This window comes from Pelophylax lessonae, assembly GCF_965119305.1.
Source record: "Pelophylax lessonae genome assembly, chromosome: 12".
NCBI lineage: Eukaryota > Metazoa > Chordata > Amphibia > Anura > Ranidae > Pelophylax > Pelophylax lessonae.
Window position 1 is genome coordinate 126,070,443 of NC_138779.1, and position 23,473 is coordinate 126,093,915.

The 23,473-nt window shown below is 40.5% G+C and overlaps 1 protein-coding gene across 1 annotated transcript in view; it reads left to right on the plus strand.

Moving 5' to 3' along the window:
• The window catches only part of LOC309568773 (uncharacterized protein), an 88,739-nt gene extending 72,734 nt beyond the window's left edge, over positions 1–16,005 (plus strand). The window contains exon 4 of the mRNA XM_082274553.1: positions 15,720–16,005. Coding sequence (XP_082130679.1) covers positions 15,720–15,941 — 222 coding nt within the window. The 3' untranslated portion in view covers positions 15,942–16,005. The remainder of the gene's footprint in view (positions 1–15,719) is intronic.
• The last annotated feature ends 7,468 nt before the right edge of the window (positions 16,006–23,473 follow it).

The window sequence follows — 23,473 nt, forward strand, 5'->3', positions numbered from 1 at the left end:
GAAAAATTGGCCCCTTTACTTTCAGTGCAGCAAACTCAAAATTATTCAGCCCCCTTAAGTTAATACTTTGTAGCGCCACCTTTTGCTGCGATTAAAGCTGAAAGTCGCTTGGGGTATGTCTCTATCAGTTTTGCACATCGAGAGACTGACATTTTTGCCCATTCCATCTTGCAAAACAGCTCAAGCTCAGTGAGGTTGGATGGAGAGCGTTTGTGAACAGCAGTTTTCAGTTCTTTCCTCAGATTCTCGATTGGATTCAGGTCTGGGCTTTGACTTGGCCGTTCTAACACCTGGATATGTTTATTTGTGAACCATTCCATTGTAGATTTTGCTTTATGTTTTGGATCATTGTCTTGTTGGAAGACAAATCTCCATTCCAGTCTCAGGTCTTTTGCAGACTCCATCAGGTTTTCTTCCAGAATGGTCCTGTATTTGGCTCCATCCATCTTCACATCAATTTTAACCATCTTCCCTGTTCCTGCTGAAGAAAAGCAGGCCCAAACCATGATGCTGCCACCACCATGTTTGACAGTGGGGATGGTGTGTTCAGGGTGATGAGCTTTGTTGCTTTTACGCCAAACATAACGTTTTGCATTGTTGCCAAAAAGTTTGATTTTGGTTTCATCTGACCAGAGCACCTTCTTCCACATGTTTGGTGTGTCTCCCAGATGGCTTGTGGCAAACTTTAAACGACACTTTTTATGGATATCTTTAAGAAATGGCTTTCTTCTTGCCACTCTTCCATAAAGACCAGATTTGTGCAGTAGACGACTGATTGTTGTCCTATAGACAGAGTCTCCCACCTCAGCTGTAGATCTCTGCAGTTCATCCAGAGTGATCATGGGCCTCTTGGCTGCATCTCTGATCAGTCTTCTCCTTGTATGAGCTGAAAGTTTAGAGGGACGGCCAGGTCTTCGTAGATTTGCAGTGGTCTGATACTCCTTCCATTTCAATATTATCGCTTGCACAGTGCTCCTTGGGATATTTAAAGCTTGGGAAATCTTTTTGTATCCAAATCCAGCTTTAAACTTCTCCACAACAGTATCTCGGACTTGCCTGGTGTGTTCCTTGTTCTTCATGATGCCCTTGCGCTTTAAACGGACCTCTGAGACTATCACAGTGCAGGTGCATTTATACTGAGACATGATTACACACAGGTGGATTCTATTTATCATCATTAGTTATTTAGGTCAACATTGGATCATTCAGAGATCCTCACTGAACTTCTGGAGAGAGTTTGCTGCACTGAAAGTAAAGGGGACAATTTTTCAGTTTTTTATTTGTTAACAAAGTTTGAAATATCCAATAAATTTTGTTCCACTTCATGATTGTGTCCCAATTGTTGTTGATTCTTCACAAAAAATTACAGTTTTATATCTTTATGTTTGAAGCCTGAAATGTGGCAAAAGGTCGAAACATTCAAGGGGGCCGAATACTTCGCAATGCACTGTACTTAAAGAGATGGCGGAGCCGAGAATACTGCCATTCATTGAAAAGTGGGAGAAAGAATTAGGATCACATTTGGAGGAGCACCAATTGAGTAAAGTTATGAGGGCTGTCCATAATATAGCGGTAGATATAAACTTGATAGAGATGAATATTCGGGTAGGTGGTATTTAACGCCTGTGGAAGCAAATAAATACCAATTAGAAAAATCCCCATTGTGCGTGATCAGAGGGGCACAATGATGCATTTATAGTGGGAGTGCCCAAAGATACAGGAGTATTGCCAAAGAGTCCAGCAGTATATAAAGGACATCATGTATATAGAGATTAAAGATGACCCATGGGTATGCCTATTTCATAAAACAAACATTCCAATAAAGCAATATAGCAGTACGGTATTACCCCATTTGATGAATGTAGCAAAGGGGGCAATACCAAAAAAAAGAGATCAATTAGAGAGGTTTATCACCACCTGGAAAAAATGGGTATAATTCAAAAGAACGAGGAAATACGTGGAGATAAGGGCTGGATAGAAATAGAAAGAGGAAGAGAGAAGGGAGGAAAGCAAAGAATGTGGTAGGAGAAATAGAGTAATTGGTAAAATAGGGAGTAGGGAAAGGTGGGAGGGGGTGAGATGGGGTGGGTGAGGGAGAAGGGAACAAGGATCCTTTTTTCTACTTCTTTGTAATATGAATGCATGAATATATCAAATTGTATGCAATTTTATCTTTTTTTGGTATATGAAAAAAATAAAGAAAAAGAAAAAAAAATAATTTCAAAATAGCATATCATAAAGATCCAGATCAATGAGTCCAAATTATGTAATTCACAATGTAGCCATAAAGTCCAGAATGCAGCACAAAGATCCACTTAAGTGGAAAGAGATCCCATAACACTTAAGGTGACAGTGCCCTCCACCAACAGATAGATTGCTCGCTCACCTTGTATCATGGAGCCCTGATTTAGTAGCAACCTAACTAGGAAGGTGCTACATATGCAATAAAAATTATATCTAGAGCTCAGCATTAACCTATGGTGTGGAGGGGGGATCTCATTGCATGAGCGAATTTAAAAGCAGCCCAGAATTGGGTTTAAATAGCATTTCAGGGTTAATTCTTGAGACCCTAGTATCTAAATTTTTATTCAATAGCAAAGTTTACAGCAGCCAGGAGTAGGGGTTTATAGAGTAACCTACAGTAAACTTCCATGAAGTTGCACTTATATTGCACAGTCCACCCCCATCAGCTACTCCAGTAAGTGTTATATCCACGTATCCCCTATCCAGAGAGATATCGCCCGGAAAGCTGTTGAGCTGCTTGTCAAAATCCTTTGGGCCAGGCTAATGCATATTAGTTTATAATATGCTATGGAAATGTTCACTATAAATCAGGGTTGTGGGGTTGATTCACTTAAGTGATAAGAAATGTTCAAAGCAAATTTCACTTTGCATAGTGAATTTTTTTCTAAACTTTGTGAATGATGTAAAGCTGTGCTGGCTTCAAGCATGATAGAAAGAAAATTCTGTTAGTGTGCATTGTGGCTGGGCTGTAACTAGGCTAAGTTATTATTTATCTTTTCTGGGCTCTCCAGCTTTTCCCTAAGTTCAGGGAATTGATTGGCTCTGGATTTTGCTGGACAGATGATTCAGTAAGCAGTGCAAGAGGGTCAACTATAAGACTTATTCATATTTATCTTATCCAGCTAATCTCTGAGGAGCTACATTTAAAGGTATGGTTTGGGGCTTTCTCCTGGTGGGAGGTCTGGTTCCAGCATGAGTCGAGGGCCCTGGAAACTAAGCTAGAGCTGGAGTTGATACCCCAATGTAGTTGGGCTGAGGACTTTCTGAAGAGTGTCGCAGAGGAGCTTGGTAGTACAGTCATCTGGACATTGTAAGAAGGATTTTGCTAGTTCTCTAAGTCACCCAGGGGTCTCCTATCACTAGTTTAGGGTAAGGGGTTACTATACTAAGCTAAGTGAAAATTTATTTTACAAAGCGAACATGCTTCAATTCTTTTATCAACCACACTGAATGGTATTAGAATGCCAAGTTATCTATGTTGATCTCTAGAACGAGCAACTAAGTAATATTATTGAGACAAATGTTGAACAATATTCATCTCCTGACATAGTAACTAGAGTATGGTATAAACATTTGAAAAATTGGAAACATAAAGGAACTCAAAAAAATGGGCCATAATTAGAAAACTCAAAGGAATAGGAAATATGATCCTATGAAATTGGCTAAAACCTAGGATGTGAGTGGGATCGTCAGACCTTACTATATCAGTGGGTCTGAAAAAATGTCAGCTATACCTTAACGGTTAATATAACCGGGAACCTCAGGCAACCAAAAAATACTAATCAGCAAAAAGGATATGAGGTGGAAGTGATCATCTCAGAAAGGTTGCACAGACACGGGGCTCACAAGGTTAAAGGTGCATCAAAAACTTTATTAAGGTGGTAGAATGCAAAGAAGACATTAAATACAAAAATTACTAAAACAACTATACACAAATGCGTAAGTCATCCGTGGTGTTGGTATGACCCTGGAGACCTGTGTGGGTAGAGAATTGCTGTGTGGCAGCACTACCCAAGCCAATGCTTCACCCTCCCCGTTGACCCTAGTGGCACGGCTTCCACAGGTTGGGAGTGATCTGTTGCCAAGAACTAGCGATCACTTCATCCAACCTTGGAAGTCAAAGTGCCAAGGCATGCCAAAAAATGAGAACCAAGTCTCCGTAGCTAGCTAGAAAAATGCTAAGATGCTGTAGCTGTGGGTTCAATGGCAAATGACTGTGAGGACAGATTACCGCCAGGATTCCTTATGATGTAGACATGTTATTAGAGCATCACAGTTCATAAAAATATGAATATCAAAATCACAGAGACAGGATAAAGGTAGTGCACTTAGTAACCTGTACGTTGGAGCCCATATAACATCATTGATAAGTTCAATGGGTCTGTGCGGTTAAGCAGTCTTGACACCTTATGCTGGATCCGGCATGCTCGTAATGAGTTTGCTCAGCAACACTTGGATACATCCAACTCTCGGATCAACCAGGGGGTGATCAAGGAGGGAGGTGGAGGGGAAGTGGTGGTGTGGGGAAGGAGTGGGGGGAGAACCAGTAATGAGATCAACAAAGGACAGTTCCACTGTTGGGGGACCGTAGATCCTGCTGGGCGGTATAGATCGTGACACCAATGGATTTCCAATGGAGGATGATGGGAATAAGGGCAAATATAACACCAATCAGTGGTGGCCAGGAAGCTGTCCCGCTTAATAGTAGGTAAAGTTTCTTACCGATAGCTCCTCCACATTGCCAGAGAACGGTCTGCTTCGGCGTCACTATTCCCGCTTGTTGCCGCTCCTTCAGCAGATCACTGGCTGGTATCCCCTTTGTTGGTGTAGAGCTGCAGACATGCTGTGACGTCCTTCGTCTTAATTTCAAGCACGATCTCCCACCTCGTAGCTGTAATGAATACAATCCCGAGGCCCGGAAGTAAGCCTCTCCGCCTCTCCGTTTGGACATAGCGTGCTGAGCTACGGTGTCCTATTCAGTCCAAACATGATCAAGGGACGTGTTGCAGGGTTGGTGGAGCACTGGCGTATGACGTCGACGCGTTTCGCGTGCTGACGCATGCTTCCTCAGGACGTCATGGCGCTGTACGATCACTGTTTAAGTAGCCAGGATCTTAGGTTAATTGGACAGAATCATTCACGGCTCCAGTCAGCGCCATGTCGGAGGCCATCTAGTGGTATGGACAGGATATTACCTGTTCATAGTAGTAGTTCCAGTCCACATAGAATACAAGTATAGTAGTAGATTAATAAAACTGACTTCTGTTTTGGAAATTTAAATATAAAGGGAACTAATTTCCCTTTCGTTTGTGAAGAAGAAAAATGGCATTGGTTTTTAAATGGGCATCATAGAATATAAAGCCTATCAAAACAGATATAGGCTATCTCAAGACAGCAGAGACCATGGCAAAAAAGGAAAGGTATCAAGTACCACTCCACATTAGTGGCTTAGAGCCAGAGGGAACCATCTTTAGCAGTATCAAAAAAGGAAAGGACACATGCTTAGCTATTGAGCCGCCACATTTTGCAGCTCAATTCTTAATTAGATTGTGGGTTTAGCCATATAACCATACAAGCCATATGGCCCCGTGTGGTCAACCCACTACTAGTACTGAAGGGGAAGGAGCCCCCAGGGCCCGCGCTATGGGTAACACCTTGCCCCATGTATCTGACCCAAGATTAAAAGTATGGTCTTGGAAATGCCCTGGATATCATATTAAAGGGTACCAAGAGTTATTTAAAAATTTAGGGGAACCATGGTGGCAGGGACCTAAATATCCACACATCTGTGAGACCCTACGTATTAGTTGTCTCCCCATGATTAACGGCCTTAAGGTATCCCTTATGGTGGAAGAGGTCCGTAGAATAATGTGGGACATTACTTTATCAAGGAAAACCATCGTTTGGGCCCCCCCCCTAAGAGTGACAACTAGGGGTCAAGAAAGATTTTCAGACTTAATTCATTATTAAGTCCAAGCTTTTTCTTGACGTAATAATACTTTGTCAAAATCCCCTTGAGGTGCTGAGATATTAAGCGCCCAGAAACCTTTTACCTTAAGCCCCTTCAGATTACCGTCATGTTTCTCGATGAAATGTTGAGCAATTGGGGTTTCCTCTTTTAACCTAATGCTTTTTAGGTGTTCTCCTATCCTAATGCGGAGCGACCTCTTAGTCTTGCCGACGTATAGCTTATTACACGGACATTTGATTTGATAGAGAAGACGTGACGTGCCACAGTTAATGAATGAAGTTATATTGTATTTCTTGGTACCGGAGGAGTCGGTGAAGGAGGTTGTTTTTTCTACATGCTCACAGATATGACAATGCCCGCAGGGGAACATTCCTTTTAGTCTTGGTAGATCTGTTAACCAATTTCTTTGTGAATTGGTCTTTGAATGTACAAGGTGGTCCCCAAGGTTTTTCGCCCTTTTTGCCACCATTAATGGTTTAGGGCCTACGATGTTTTTTAATCTATCTGTTTTTTGTAAGATGTGCCAATGTCGTCCTAGTATTTCCCTGAGACCCTGCCATTGGTTACCAAATCTAGTAATCCATCGAGGTGGAGCTGTTGTGTTTTTGTTGATATTGATATTTAAGTGAGGGGTGAGGAGTTGGTCCCTTGTTTTTTGTCCAGCCTTCCGTTTGGCCTTACGGAGGGTACGATGGGAGTACCCCCGCTCTCGGAACAATTTTTTTGCTTCTGATAAATAGTCACTATATTTGAAACAGTTTCGTTTTAATCTAACAAATTGTCCTACTGGGATCCCTTTCTTTAGAGGTTCTGGATGCGAGCTATCCGCCCTCAGCAAGGTGTTGGCTGCTGTTTTCTTTCTAAAGGTGGATGTTATTAACTTACCATTTTCTAGGCAGATATTGAGATCCAGGAATGAAATCTGGTTTTTGTCCATAGTGTACGTAAGATGAATATTATGACTATTCATGTTTAGTTCATCCATAAAGATCTCAAGTTGTAGCGGAGTACCGTTCCAGACCATGAACACATCGTCTATGTACCTCAGCCACATCAAGGCATGGCTGTGGTACATAGATGAGGTGCACACCGCCTCCTCCTCCCAGAGTCCGAGGTGTAGGCAGGCATAGGAGAGGGCCCAAGGTGCCCCCATTGCCGTGCCCCTCACTTGTTGGAAATACTGGCCCACGAATTGAAAAAAGTTATTGGATAGTGCAAAGTCCAAAATTTCCACCAGAAATTCATTCTGTGCACCATTTAGAGGAAACTTTTTTTCTAAAAAGTGGTAGACAGCTAAGATACCCCAGTTGTTAGGTATAGATGTATATAAATACTCAACATCTATGCCCACTAGGAGCACTTCTCCTTCAAAATGCAGATCACGTATCTTGTTGAGTACATCGCCGGTGTCTCTGATGTAGGAGGGTAAGTCCAGGACCAGTTTTTTTATAAGAGAATCCAAGTATTTCCCCACCTTTTCTAGGGGGCCTCCCACCGCCGAGACAATTGGTCTCCCTGGTGGTTCTAGTGGGTTTTTATGGATCTTAGGAATGATATAAAAAGTGGGAGTGTTATAGTTAGAGACTCTTAAAAATCTTTTTTCTTTTTCAGGTATTAGGCCGGCCTCTCTTGCAAAATTTAACTTCTCATTTAGTTTACTAACCACATTTGGAAAGGGATTTTGCCGGATTTTTTCATAGGTTTGTATATCAGAGAGCAATCTCATTGCTTCCCCCTCGTACATCGCCTCCGAGAGTAGCATTACGTTCCCACCCTTATCACTCTTTTTGATGACTAAGTCCCTGGCCTGTCTAAGCTCACTGAGGGCACTTCTTTCGTCATTGGAAAGATTATCTGGAGGTGACCAATCCCATTTTAAGGTTCTCCTCGACCAGAGTGAGAAATATATTCAACCACTTGTTACTGCAAAATTTGGGCATGGCGGTCGATCGGATAGTGATGTTGGCTCTTCTGAGGCCCTATAAATATTCTTGGGATTCATCATCTCCAGATTCAGTCTTCTCAAGGAGCGAATTTAAGATGTCAAGTGCCTCTTGATCAGCTGGGCCTAACACATTGTCATTACCAGCAACCGTCTCATCAACGGAGTACAGCAACTTATAATAGACCTTTCTTAGATATAGGCATAAATCCTTGTAAACCTTGGCTTGGGTAGTGCTGCCACACAGCAATTCTCCACCCACACAGGTCTCCAGGGTCATACCAACACCACGGATGACTTACGCATTTGTGTATAGTTGTTTTAGTAATTTTTGTATTTAATGCCTTCTTTGCATTCTACCACCTTAATAAAGTTTTTGATGCACCTTTTACCTTGTGAGCCCAGTGTCTGTGCAACCTTTCTGAGATGGTCACTTCCACCTCATATCCTTTTTGCTGAGAAATATGATCCTAACCTACCACACAATTAGGTGTAAAATACATTTTATAATATCTTCTGTCTCCTGTCCTGTCATATCCAAAAAAAGGTAAACAGGAAGATTGAGCTTATTGGAAGCCTAATACATATAGCTATCCATTAAATGATAGTTTCCTTTTGAGCCAGCCGGCTGATCAAACAAAAATGAACAGAAAATCTCTGTCCAGCAGGTAGAGCCATAGATGGATTGAAATTTGTCCGGGCCTTGCTGGGCCAGCCAAATTTTTATCCATCTATGGCCAGCTTATGTTCCACCAAAAAGAGTATTATAGATGAAAAGACTGGCATATGGTGACATCATGCCTTCTGGGGTCAACAGACAGGTCAGATTTTGGCTCCACCACTTGCCTGATTATACTCCTCATAGATACTGGATATTGGACATATATACAGAGATACATGCTGTTTTCTTTCTCTCAAGTTTGGGCTAGTGTTACCATGCCATTTAATATCTGATTCCTTTAAGAAATTACTACATACATTTCAAAGTCCTTGATACAGGCACCCTAACAGTGCTTGTTGAGGGACAACACCTTGACCGTCTACTTTGGGATCCTTGTGAGACCCCCGAGGATCAGTGGTACCTTCCACCTGCTGCCTGTCAGTGAGCAGCACCATCCTGTTGGCAGTGTCATCCACATTACTCTTTTGTACAGTCTTTCTCTTGTTTACCCCTTACGGCATTCTACTGTACACGGCCATCTTGCCGCCTTGAACATTCACCTGGAAATCACAATACTCCATCTATACACCCCTGAAGAAAGATGATCATACCTAAAATGTGTCGGGTTTTGGAGGACTTCCACTTGTCACATTCTCAGTCGTGATTGATACCTTATACAAGCCATTGTTTTGTTTTTACATGCCAATCCAGTGGTACTATTCCAGTCATTAACGAGTCCCTAAAAATTAAAACAATGGCTTTGAAATGACAGAGCTCGAATATTTTAGGATCTGTGGGTGGATGCCATCCGGTCCAGGTGCTTTATCTACCTTTATTCTGTCTAAATATTTTTGGCTCAGCTCAGCTCAGCTAGGTCCTCTTTCACACTTGCTTTGAGATCACTTCTCACATAGAGACAGACATCGCCACCTTCCCTTTTTACCCTGTCTGTCCAAAAAAGTGCGTAGCCAGGAATATTAATAGCCTAGTCATGTAAAGAATGAAGCCAAGATTCAGCAATACCAATTAAATCATACTTATCTTCATGCCCCGAAGCTTCCAACTCCCCTATTTGGCTTGGCAGACTTCTGGCATTGGAGAAAAAACACTTTAATGGATTATTACATTTTGCCCTTGTGTTTTGCATATCATTTTTAGTAGTACAAATAGCACTATAAGTTCCAATGGTTGTTTGTAACATTGAGAGTTATAGAGGCTAATGAGGATGAGGAATGGTAAGAGGTATTAGACTCCTGTAAAAATGTTTCACCCAAAATCTCTGACTGCCTTACCCAACTTTATATTGTACATAGGGCATATCTCACCTCAACACGCTTAGCACGTTTCAGACCTGATCGTGACCACCAATGCCCTAAATGTCATATATCTACAGGTTTTGGTTGTAATATATACTGCGACAACCTTAAATATACAGCAGCCAGCAACAGCAAATGACAATTTGTGAAAACTATAGGAAAGCAAAAATTTGCAGCGCTGTTAGATTGTGTTATAAAGTGCAATAGTGCTTATGCATATAAATATATGTTAGCCAAAAATAAAGTGCATAAACTATGTGCAAAATCGCATAATAACAGTGCTAAAATGTGCAAGATCACATAATAACAGTGCTAAAATGTGCAACTTATAAAGTATCTAAGTACTTCAATACATAAAGTGCAAAGATGTATATGGACTACAAAATTACTGCAGTACTAAGCAATAAAGTGCAAAATTATATATGGACCACAAAATCATAAAAAAACACACATATATATATATATATATATATATATATATGTAAGTGAATGGGTGATAAAGTGGCTGATGTTGTTAATGCAAACTGCTCATCATAGCAATAAGTCCACAGATTTCACCATAGACGTGCAAAGGTGCTGATAAGTCTTCAATTGTGAATTCAGGTGCATGGCCATCACCAACAGGGCAACTGTAATAAAGGCTTACCAGATGTAGTGGACCCAATAAAGTATACACCTTTTGGGTCATTCAGGTTTCTAAGATATAGATGGACTTGATACCAATATAATATCCAAAGATCAATGGCTCAATTTTCCAAAGGAATGCTATAGCCACAAAAAATAAAAAGCTCACACAGTGTGTATCTTTTAAGACATTTAATGGTAAAAAGAAGAAACACACTTACACAGACTTGATGGTATAAGGCTTGTACAAGTAGATAAAAAATGGCATTTGCAGTAGACCCGACGTGTTTCGTCTAAGTAGACATCATCTGGGGTGTCAACCATTAGATTAGCAGTCAGCATCCCCCTTTACAGACCCTCTGCCCATTAGATCAGAGTTTTCTTATATCAGCACCCTCTTGGGGCCCTCCTATTATATCAGAGTCACTTTATATCAGCACCTCCCCTTAGAGACTCTATTAGATCAGAGTCCCTTTATATTAGCATCCCCCTTAGAGACCCCCCCATTTGATTAGAGTCCCCTTATATCAGCACCCCCCTTAAAGAGATCAACGGGTGGTCTCTAAGGGGGGGGGTCACTGATTTAAGAAGGCTCTGATATATAATATAAAAAAAAAATTAAAAACTTGGTAAATAAACTTAACGTTGGGCTGCTAGCACTGATATGTCTTCCCACAGTTAAAAAAATGCACCTCCCCTGATATTTATATTAATTTATATGTGCAAAAATAATTGTGAATGATGGTGGATGCAAGTATTAATACACCCATAACATCTTTTTAAAGTCCTTTTGAGTTGGATATTAGCATTTTGGAATGGATTGGAGGTTTCCACCACTATTCCTATAGTATTATGTGTATCAAGATTTCACAGTATATAAGTTTGAATAGGTTTGGAGTATATTAATACTTAGATTACCCTTGGGGTTTTCACTATCATTCACAATATTTTTTTCACATATGAATTAACATAATTATAGGACAAGGTTGCACTGCATTTTTTTTTCAATTTTATGTTTTTTAGCGTCTCTAAGGAGAGCCCCAATATAAGGGGACTCTGACCTAACGGGGGTCTATGAGAGGGGACACAGATATAAAGGGGCTCTGATCTGATGGGGGTCTGTAAGGGGGGGGGGCATGGATATGAGGAAGACTCTAATCTAATGGGTGTCCCTAAGGGGGGCTCCTGTATTATGAAGGGGGTAAAACTGACCCCTCTATTATGAAGGGGGTGACACTGACCCCCTCTACATAGTTTTTCAAAGAATGTTATTTAATCTTTTCACAAAGTCGATTCTGGGAAGTGAAGTGTAGGGGCGTATTTGGTCAGGTAGCTCAGTAACACCTTTCTTTGGTCATCTTAAAGAATCCACCCTATTTGTGACAAAACTATATTCTGTGTGAAGGATTGCTTCAGTGTAGCAAGTTTCACTGACCTGTTTTGTTTTAATATGATATATCTAATCCTCCAAGATATGTAGTTGTCTATGTCATCCTTATCCTTGGTAGCTTAGGAGAAAGAATGTGTCTGGGTAAGCCAAAACATAGAAGGTGACTTTAAATGTGACTGAAAGTCAAGAGTCTTTCAGGGATCCTTCTTGTATTTTAAGCAACACAGGTATATTTTCAGGTCCCCTTTATTGGCAAGCATACAATGACTGGGCCATGGAGAACTGCTATGCAGTTGCAGATACCTCTGCTTGTAACTGCCAGTGAATTAATCCAGTGAAGATTGAAGCATGGTATGCATCCTGTAAGGCAAGCTCTTGTCACATACCTGTGCTGCAATAATCGGGGCTAGACTAGAACAGAGAGTGGCCTTCAGAAGCGTCTAGTGGTCGCAGGAGTCCAACTTGGAACATGTGTTCTGGCAAACTCACTAGATAGCCATTTACCTGTTTTAGTTGCATACCTACCAACTGTATCTGATTTTGAGGGACTGTCCCTGATTTGGATAAAAGTCCATCTGTGCCTGTTTCCTCCTCATCTGTCCCTCATTTTAGTCTGATCTATATAGTTGTAAAAAAAATGCACTATTTATCTTTCAAAAACTGTTTCACCTTTTATCCAATTTCTAACTTGTTGCATTTGTGAAAAAAAGCAAGTATTAAGGAAGAATAGTGGTAAAAAAAAGCACTTGTGGGTTTAACTAATATATATTTTGTATAATTCTCCTTTGAGGGGTTGTGTCAGGGGGTGTGTCCAACGCCTACATACATTTGCTGATAGGTATCTCTCGTTTCTATCTCAAAAGGTTGTATTCAACAGGAAGAAGCAGATAAAAATGACTATTCATCTGGTTTGTACAGACATTACCAGCATACCTCCCAACTTTCTGAGATGGGAATGAGGGACACCTATTAGCAAAAGTATGTAAGCATAGGACACACCTCCTGCCTCGCCCCCCTTAAAAGAGAATTATAAAAAAAAAAAAAAATATTGGTTAAACCCACAACTGCTTTTTTACCATAATATTCCTTTATATTGGCTTTTGGAATTTACAAATGCAGCAATTCATAAATTGGATAAAAGATTTAGCACTGGGAAACTCTTTTTGATAAATAAATAGTGCATTTTATATAAAACGATATAGATCAGACCAAAATGAGGGACAAATGAGGAGGGAAGAGGGACAGAGGTACTTTGTTCCAAATGATGGACAGTCCCTCAAAATCAGGGACAGTTGGGAGCTATGATTACCAGGAACAGAACACTTTTTAAAATCCTAGCAAGGCTGACCAATACGTTTTTATTTCTGGGCAACAGCAGTTCATGCATAGCCTGAAATCCTTTATTCTGCTTTGCAGTTTTTCACTTATTCACTTATTCCACAACCTGCTCCCAACCTGTAAATAGAAAACTATTACAGAAGTGATGTGTTGGAGTTGCTAAACATAAGTAAATTAACTATTCCCACCTCTGTCTTTACTTGGTACTTTGATAAAACACTTATATCACACCATTTGGATGTCAGTTGTCTTCATTTTCATTTTGTAGATTATTTAGAGGCTGACAATAATGAATGTGTTTTCTTTATATAATTTAGGATTGTGTTTAATGATCAGGAATCCACAGGCATGCACAGCAGGCACATACAGTGCATGCATACCTCCTTTTGCAAATTTTCTTTCAGCTGTCTAATTAAAGATAGAGAATAATTGGATTCTGCCATCTAGCTGTAGTTTATTATTTACCATAGTTCTCCTCAGCTGGAGGCACTGTGCAAAAGTGATTTCTGTGGTTTGCAAACCCCAGGGAAAACTTCTTATTTTGTTTTGATATAATGAGAAAGGGTTATCTCCTCTTTCATATATTTATTGCTTTCCCTGTGGTTTTTGGGGAGATTTCCTCTCATTTCCCATTAAAAAACAAAGTGATAGGAAAGCTCTTTAAAAGGGGACACAAATAAAAACAAAACCACATTTTAAATTGAGTAGGGAAGAAATTTTTGTCATCCTTCTTACTGATATCTGTACTTTCCTATCCCTGTGACAGTGACTCCTCCTTTCTTGTCCCGATGTCACAGTGACAGAAAATCCCCCCAGATCGATCACAGATAGAAATTAGACTTAAAATCATTTTCTATTTTTCCCTATTCTATCCAAAACTTCCAAAAAGATTAGGCTTTAAATCAGAGGGACCATATCTGTTTCTTTGCCATATGCTGAATTGTATTCATTGATACAGAGCTGCAGAGCCCAGGTACAAGCCCTCACGTTGTATTTGCATTATGCCACATTGGTAATTATGCTAACAGGAAATAATGTCTTCATTGGCATCTAAAGTCATTATGAGGCAACGATTAATGGAATTCAGAACTCCTACCAAAGATTTAGCAGTGAAGAAATTGGTCATGTAGGTGAATACCTGTGTGTGAAGCCTATAAACATGATATTTGAGAGCAAGGTGCAGCGTGGTGTAGCGGGCACAGAATAATATATTATGAAAAGTTCCAACTAGGCCCGGCAGGTAGGCACAACCATTTGGAGCCACTTATGAACTGTAACAGCAGTCTGTAGACTTTGAAGATGCCGACAGCATCTGCAATGAGGTGCGGAATGTGTTCTGGCCTAGTTCACACCCAAAAGGCAGGCTTGCTTAAAGGAGGTAGACATAGTCCCTGCACTGTCCCTCCTCTTCCAGAGCCTTTCCCGGTCTCTAAGCTCTTTCCCTGTCAGACAGGGAACCTGTCTCTAATTTTGGCTACTCGCAAAATGTGTTCCATACCCGGGGGCAAGTGTCTTAAATAGACACTGCCAAGACCTAAGATGGCCACTGAGGTTACGGGGGTATCAGCGTCTAATTAGACAGCTGTTCCCCCAGTTGACCGCATAAAGGCATAGAGAAACCAAGTTCCTTGCGACTTCCTTCCCCTCCTGCATTGTCGCTTCAGTCGAGTGCCACCTACAGTGGGGAGTACAGACTGCACCTTCCTACATGTTGGTCCTTTATTCCTGCACCATCGCTGTAAACTAATATACAGTCCATTAATTAGGAAATAGATGCTTGCTTCCAGGGCTTTCCACACCCTGTTGGCAGTATTAAGTGTAACTAGACAGGTTAAAACTGTCTTCTGATTTGTTTCAGTATTACATTTTCTCCAGCAAATACGATTTATCAGGGAACTTTGAGGCTAATCAGCAAGATAAATGGACCATCCCAAATTTAATGACTAACATCTCAAACCCGTAGTAAGAAAAATTACATCTTTTAATAAACCAAGGAAATGTGGCAGATAATGGTAAAAATATAGTTTTCTATACAATGCTTAAAATTCTAAAGCAGAAGTAATATCTTTTTAAACCAATTCCATATAGGAGATAAGTATCCTGCGAGCTTATTTAAAAAGAGAAGGCGTAGTAACCTATTACCACAAATCAACATCTTTTTTTTTTGCTTTGACAACTTGAAAATGATCGAAGGTAAAAGGTGAGATCTTGTTGCTATAGTTACTGCACTTCCGTTTTTATGGTTCTTTGCACTTTGTCTTATTAGGTAACCTTGAAAATAAATTTTAGTATTCTCCTTACCAACATTACAAAACAAAAAGGGATGGGAACACTCCTCTCCAATATCCATTTGAAGCAAGAAAGTTGGAAATGTTTTTCCCATAAGTTTTGATTAAAAATGTATGTTTATTGCCAAATAAATGTTGATCACTGTTTTTTAATTGTTCCTGCAGATGTATGGAGAACATTGCACGGACATTTTGGCCGGTCACGAGTACCTGAATAATTGCTGCTCCCACGAGGAGGACTACTTGGATCAGTTACATCCTGGTTATGTGCCACTTTCATTCTTCATGCAGGACTCACAAGCCCGACAGGCACCAGAGTCTACCTTCTGTTACCCTGCAGCCGGCTCACGGGCACCATATGTATGCCCTAAAGAGCAATATGTTTGAATGTGTTCACCTGCTGGAACCCGCATGCCAGATCCAACGACCTAGTTCCATTCAGTTTACCCTTAAGCCCCGTACACACGTACCGATGGTCGGCTTACAAATGTTCCTCTTTTCTCCCCGGGATGTCGGTGTCTGCTGAAAAGTGCAAAGACAGCACAAGGACAGCACAAGAATTTTGTCCGCCGACTGCAGAAGTGATGTCATGTAATGGTTAACTTTCCCTGTGTTTTCTATTTTCTGAGCATGCCCAGTCTTGCAAATCTGCGGTCTGTCGGCCGAATTGTGTACTGACAGGCGAACAATCGTCCGTTCTGGTGTCGGCATACAAATATTTTCATGTTTGCACGAAAGACTTTTGTCCGCGGATTGTGCGCAGACATCTGTCGGAGGCACCATACTAACACGCGTACAATCGGCAGATCCTTCGTCCACCGACGTTTGTATGCCGACGATCGGTACGTGTGTACGGGCCTTTAAGCCCCGTACACACGTACCGATGGTCGGCTTACAAATGTTCCTCTTTTCTCCCCGGGATGTCGGTGTCTGCTGAAAAGTGCAAAGACAGCACAAGGACAGCACAAGAATTTTGTCCGCCGACTGCAGAAGTGATGTCATGTAATGGTTAACTTTCCCTGTGTTTTCTATTTTCTGAGCATGCCCAGTCTTGCAAATCTGCGGTCTGTCGGCCGAATTGTGTACTGACAGGCGAACAATCGTCCGTTCTGGTGTCGGCATACAAATATTTTCATGTTTGCACGAAAGACTTTTGTCCGCGGATTGTGCGCAGACATCTGTCGGAGGCACCATACTAACACGCGTACAATCGGCAGATCCTTCGTCCACCGACGTTTGTATGCCGACGATCGGTACGTGTGTACGGGCCTTTACTCTCTAAACAGCGCGTTCCCTCCAAGCCTCCCCTTTTACTTTTCATTGTCAAAATGGTAAATGCCAAGAAATGGGGTTGCCTTTTTGTTGAAGTGGTGTGTCTGAAAAAGGACCAAAGTGTTCTTACCTAACATGAGCACCTGGTGCATGGATATACAAACATTTTAATTTACAATTGTAATTAGAGAGATGATTCTAGATTTTAAACTGTTACATTTCATTTGAAAAAAGTAGGATAAAAGGGACAGTATAATTTACTGTATATTATAACATTTATGTTTTACAAGTATTGTTAATTCTAGTTTTTCCTGTTATTGATTTATTTTTAATTTTACAGTCCTTAAAATCAAACTATACTGTATTGTATATTGTATTTTCTTCTACTCCTACCCAAAAATGACATATTTCTTTGTACCATGCAAAGTCTGCATTGAACTTCCAAAAATATATCTGTACATGTTAAATTATTTAACATAGTTTTGTATTGCCAAATGTTCTAAAGCTTTGCATTGAAAGTTTATGCAGTGAAAATTAGTCAATATTACAAAATGTGTGCTACTAAAGTGTAAGCTGTAATGAAAGTTAAGTGCACGGGTAAAAAGTTAGCTGCTTGCCACCCTACCCCCACCGCCGCCCCTTTCTCCTCTCTCTTGGTCAATTGTCAGCTGTCAGTGCTCAGTAAACCTTTTCAGCACTGGATAAGATAGGCTGCTTCTGCAATTTGCAATTTCAAGTGCTAACACAGTTCAAAAAAAAATACAAAATATAGTCACATGTCCCTCCAAACCACCTCAACGCTACTCATCCCTTTGCCACCTGTTATAATTTGAAAAAAAATAGTTATACATTTGCCCCTGCCAATAGGTATTTGGTTCCTCAGGCCTGAGGAACCAAATACCTATGGATTTCTAACCAGGGATGTTGGCACACTAAAACTTAGAGGCATACACACTATATATCCAATAAGAGTTTACTGGAGTTTCCGAAACCATACTCCCAATACATTTGCCCCTGCTTCTAACCATAAAAATCAAGTACCATACAACACCATCTATTTTTAAGGATAAGTTCACCTTTGGTAACATGTTACATATTACACTCGTATTTAGGATGTAACATGTTACCAAAGAGCAGCTGCTTGCACCCCTCCAATCCCGTGCTGTGACAGCAGGTGGGGGATCTTCTTCCTGTACCGGATTTCACAATTTAAAAAGAGTGTGGCTGTGCAGGGCTCCGCCCACATGGCCAAATCAAAAATTCACAGTGATCTGTGAATAAATAAACTACAATTACTGTCTGCCACCATGGGGCGCTGGTGAGCACTCTAATAGATCATTGATCTTCTGGCTCTCCACTTACTGTCTGCTGTACGATAGGTATGGGCAGACAGCTATACTGGGTGTCTGCAGGATATTGGCAATGCACCCACAATCTGCTGATCTCCAATGCAATGTTCTAACGGCTCCAGAAAAAATAAATAAATGCAAATGTTCTTCCCTGAAAAAATATGTGCATTTATTTATTTATTTATTTATTTTTTTTAAGGGGAATTTAGCCTTTAAAGCCTGGGAGGGGAGATAACTATGTGCCCAAATGTGTTACCTGACCCCCCTGAAAGGAACATTATTTTTGCTTAATTCCCCATTTCTACTTCTAATGTACTGTGACATTTGTTCCCAACATCCCCTTGGATTCCCTGTGAAAAACCATTCCTGAGCCAATCCACTTTACTAAAATTATATGATTAAATTTTTCATTTTTTTGTATAGATTTATTTAGTAGGGGTAAACAATGTAAAAGTGGAACAAAACTCTCATCTCTCAACTCAATAAACATTAGCTATTTTTAATCTTTATGATGAATCAGTAAATGGATATGAAGGTTTATTATATTTACTTGTTTTAAATGTTTTTCATTTTAGATTTCTTCAGATGCGTCCTGGCTTCTAACCTAAGCTAAAATATGCCATACAACCCAGGAGTCTTTATGGGCATTTTTTTTCTTTCATACAGAGGAGGGGCTTTCTCAGCTAAGCACACCCTCCAACTAGCATGCCTGAGCTACGGGCAGATGGATTCCAGGAAGTAAATGTTAGATGAATCATCTTCCCTTACTCAAGATGGCCGCAGCTAGAAATTTTAGGAGGCTATTTTTTTAACATAATTTCTCAACAAAATAAAGCATGGAGACATGGATGGATGGGTTGATTTACTTTAAATATATAAATAGTATTTTCAGTTTGTGGTGCTCAGAGACAGTCGTGCTTGAACACATATTGGCACATACAGTATATAACTCCCTTCTGGCCAGCAAGACAGGCCCTGCTCCCTGTTGGCAGTATGCCACAAGCTGGCCTCACACTAGTAGAATTTTGTTAAAAAAAATTCTTTTCACAATATTTATTTGATTTTGCAATGGTTTTTGACCTTTTTCGATTAGAATATTCAAAAGGGGGGAGTACGGAAAAATTATCTTGAAGGAACATAAATTTAATTTTACCTGTGAATGTGGTTTTCATTTGGAAAAAGTCACACATATTGTAATGAAACCTGTTTACTATATCTCAGATTTTATTCAAATAACAGGTCTGGAAGAATTTTTAAGGGTTTTTGAACAAAATGAGTTGACTTAGTTGATAGCAACAAAGTATGTTCTAAGTAACTATTTTTCTATGAATGCTTGAATGAAAATCTAACCGTAAATTACCAGCTTTGGAAATGAACCCTATCTAAGGAGAGAGGGCGGTATGTAAAGAATGCATCTGGTAAATAATGAACTCCCCTCTGCCAGTATATAGAGTGGTGCTGTAGGACCCCCAGCCCTTTGGGTATAGGCTAAGGGGAAAATTCTCTAAAAGTTTTTTTTTTTTTTTTTTTAACAATAAAGGAGGCACCTACGTCCTAGCAGATTCTTCTTCAATTATAATTTTAGTGTTGTTTCCCTTATTTTTTTTTTTTTCTGTTTTTATGTGATTAGCAGATATATTTTAGTGTGACCAGAAGTTTTAGTCTATATAGTAGATATAATACGGTCAGCTGCGTGGTAACACTTTCAATAAACTGTCTTAAGTGCACAGCCACTACTCAGACTACATTGTCAATTACAGAACAAGATAGCAAACCAGATGCTGGCACTTAGATTTTGCTGTTTTAGCACCTCTATTTAATTCAGCTTCAAAGGCTAAAAATATATAATAAACAAATTATTTTTGTATGTGTTAAAAGCACAATTTTTCATCAGGATTCCTGTAGAAAATACTTTTTTTTTCTCCTATTGATTAAAAATGTTAGGGCTGCAGAAATGTTACAATGGGCAAATATTCTTAATCCTGTGTGAAAAAAAAACAATTATTGTATATCAAATCTATGCCTTTTCTTTATAACTGTTTGATGTCTGGAAATAAACACACTTTTATCACATTAAGTGCTCTATAATGTCATTGCTTATTTTGCAGACCACTGAAGCTGAACTCTAGGCTAATATAAAGTTACAAATTAATACAGCCCTGTATTGAATAAAGTGATATTAAAGTATTTTTTTTTTAAATAACAAACTTGCTATACTTACTTGCTCTATGCAATGGTTTTCCACAGAGCAGCCCCAATCCTCCTCCTGGCTCCTCCCCCTTGACCAGTGCCCCCCAATACTTAGCAGTATGTTGCCGCCACTATAAGGATTACCTTAATGAATAGCCCTTCATATCTTCTTGCTTTGGATGAGAATGTCTATGTCTATATATATATATATATATATATATATATATATATATATTAGTTTTTGTGTTGCAGAGGTATTTTGAGTCTTTTCCCTTTCCCCATAGGCATGACATGGGTTAAGTAGGCTCATCTGAGATGGGCACCTTAAGGATTAGATGGAATTAGGGGGTAGCCCAGTGTGATATACAGTATGATGACCAGTGAGAGTCTGTGAGGAAGCTCCAGTGTTGGGATGAAATATGTAGATGTGGGGTCCTGTCCCTTCCCCCCTCCCTTACGCAAGTCCTGTGCCTCGTATGGCCATGTAGATGCACTTCAGGTGCATACCTATGCTGCAGGTCTGCACCTAATCCATCGGTGCATTGGCTTAACACTGCAAGCAATATATGGTGGAGTGGTTGGCTGAGGAGATAAACAGCACTTACAGCATTGCCATGCACTATCTATGAGATCGATTGTGAAGGATGTCTGAAGGACTGACCAGGTTATGTGAGTAACAGCAGTTATTATCTTATTATTACATGCCCTATCTCTGGCTACCAGGACTGAACCATGTTTAGATGATTGATGGATGCTGCCCAACTCCAGAAGTGCATTGAAGGTGTTTATTTATTTAATGCTCATACAGTTACACATACCTGGCAACTATCATGCTTAGAGGATTTCCACACATTCATTGTAAGTCAGGCATAGGCTTGTGCACTGGGTGTGCCTGGGCACACCCTAATCACCCCATGTGCATGCCTCCCAACTGCCGGGTCCCAGTGGCAGAACATGTTCCAGCACTCGGCTCCAGAGAAACAGCTCTGTGTCTCCCCTGCAACTGTGCTCCTCATAGACAGCTACAGAGGAAACGTTGTTTGATTATGTCAGGGAAGGGGCGAGTACTAAAGGGCGGCACAGGGAGGCGGGAGGCTTTCAGACTAAGGCAGCTTACACACGATACTCCTGTTAGAGCATCTACGTTTTCTGGCGTAATTGTAATGTGCGCATTTTCACGCATTTGCACGTAAATTTATTCTAGCGTTCTTGATATTCACTTGGCATTTTGGGTCATTTGAGCACATTTGCGCGCATCAGGTGCAAATTACTGACCAAAAATGCAGATTTTTCTATTTTGTTCTTACTGAAGAAAACGCGGTGCTCATTTACGCGGCTGTGTGCATAGGCACATTAAGAATTAATGGGCTATATTTTAGCTCAGAAAAAAAAAAATCTGTACTGAGCATTTTTAAGCTGCAGTGTGCAAGAGGCCTAATGTGGTGCCATTTTCTCACACCATGGGTGCAGCACAATGTACGCTTTTGTGTGGGTTAGCTGCACTTTGCAATAGATTTCTATTATGTTCCACGGGTTTGATGCACTTTCTAAAAGCGCACCAAAACCACCCTTTCAGTTTTTGTTTTCAGAAAACGCACCAAAACCGCGGGATATAATAGAGGTCTATGGCAAAAAGCAAGTAACCCAAACGGAAACTGCAGGTACACTGCGCTGCAACCTTGTAAACCATACGGCATCAGTGTGAATGCACCCTACTGGGAAGGGGGGGGGGGGACCAAAAGCATATTCTATGGGTACAGGAAGGCTTTTGTTTTATTTAACCATACTCTATAAGCCCCTCCCACAATAAACACAATCTGGCCGCATCCACCATTTATCACGGTTTACACGGCATCCACCATTTATCACGGTTTACACGGCATCCACCATTTATCACGGCGCACCCTTTTGCATTAGAGGTACACACCCTAATGCAAAAGGGTGCGCACACATAAGAAGTCAAGGTTGTATACTGTCTCTATTCAACTGCTTACCTGCTAGCATTAGCTAACCAGAATCTTCACATATCCATTGCATGTCAGGGATATAGACTGTTTCTATCTGCAAGCATTGGTATTCCAGTCATTCAGTCCCTGAGTGAAGAAGCCCTGACATCATTATAGCCAATGATCCTATGACGTGGACTTCTGGACTTCCTATTTGTTAGCATTTTCCATCCTTGTACATACATAATTACCCTTGGAGCAACAACTGCCTATATTGGCTTTCAGTTGTGAATCATTGGATTACTCACCTTCTAGCATCTGCTATATTGTATACATTTTGTTTCGGGTTACACTTGGACTTGCTGGTATATAGTTTGTTTTAAGTCTGAGCCCATTATCAAAAATGGAGAAAGATCTGGGAGTATTGGTAGATGATAGACTAAGCAATAGCATGCAATGTCAAGCGGCAGCTGCCAAAGCCGGCAGAATATTAGCATGCATAAAGAAAGGTATGTATTCCAGAGATAAGACTATAATCCTTCCACTTTATAAAACTCTGGTCCGACCGCATCTGGAGTATTCTGTCCAGTTCTGGTCGCCAGTCCTCAGGAGGGATGTGTTGGAGCTGGAGAGAGTCCAGAGAAGGGCAACTAAACTAATTAGGGGATTGGAGGACCTTAATTATGAAGAGCGTCTGCAATCGCTTGATTTATTCTCCCTGGAGAAGAGACACCTGAGGGGGGACATGATAGCAATTTTTAAATATCTCAATGGGGATCTCAGCTTAGAAAAAAAGCTATTCAGTCGAAGGGATTGCATGAGGACTCGAGGGCATACAATGCTATTAGAGGAGAAGCGTTTTAACCTCAGGCAACGTGGGGGCTTCTTTAGTGTTAGGGCTACAAGATTGTGGAATTCTCTACCACAAGAGGAGGTTTCTGCGGGTAGTATGGTGGCTTTCAAAAGACTACTAGACGTACATCTCAAGGATCAGAACATTCAGGGGTATGCGAGATGATTACAGCCACACACACCTACACAGGTTGAACTGGATGGACTTTTGTCTTTATTCAACCTCACCTACTATGTACTATGTAACATTATTTATGCAGTTTTCCAACTGGCTTATGGTCCATAGGTCCTATGGCTGGCTGCCTATCAC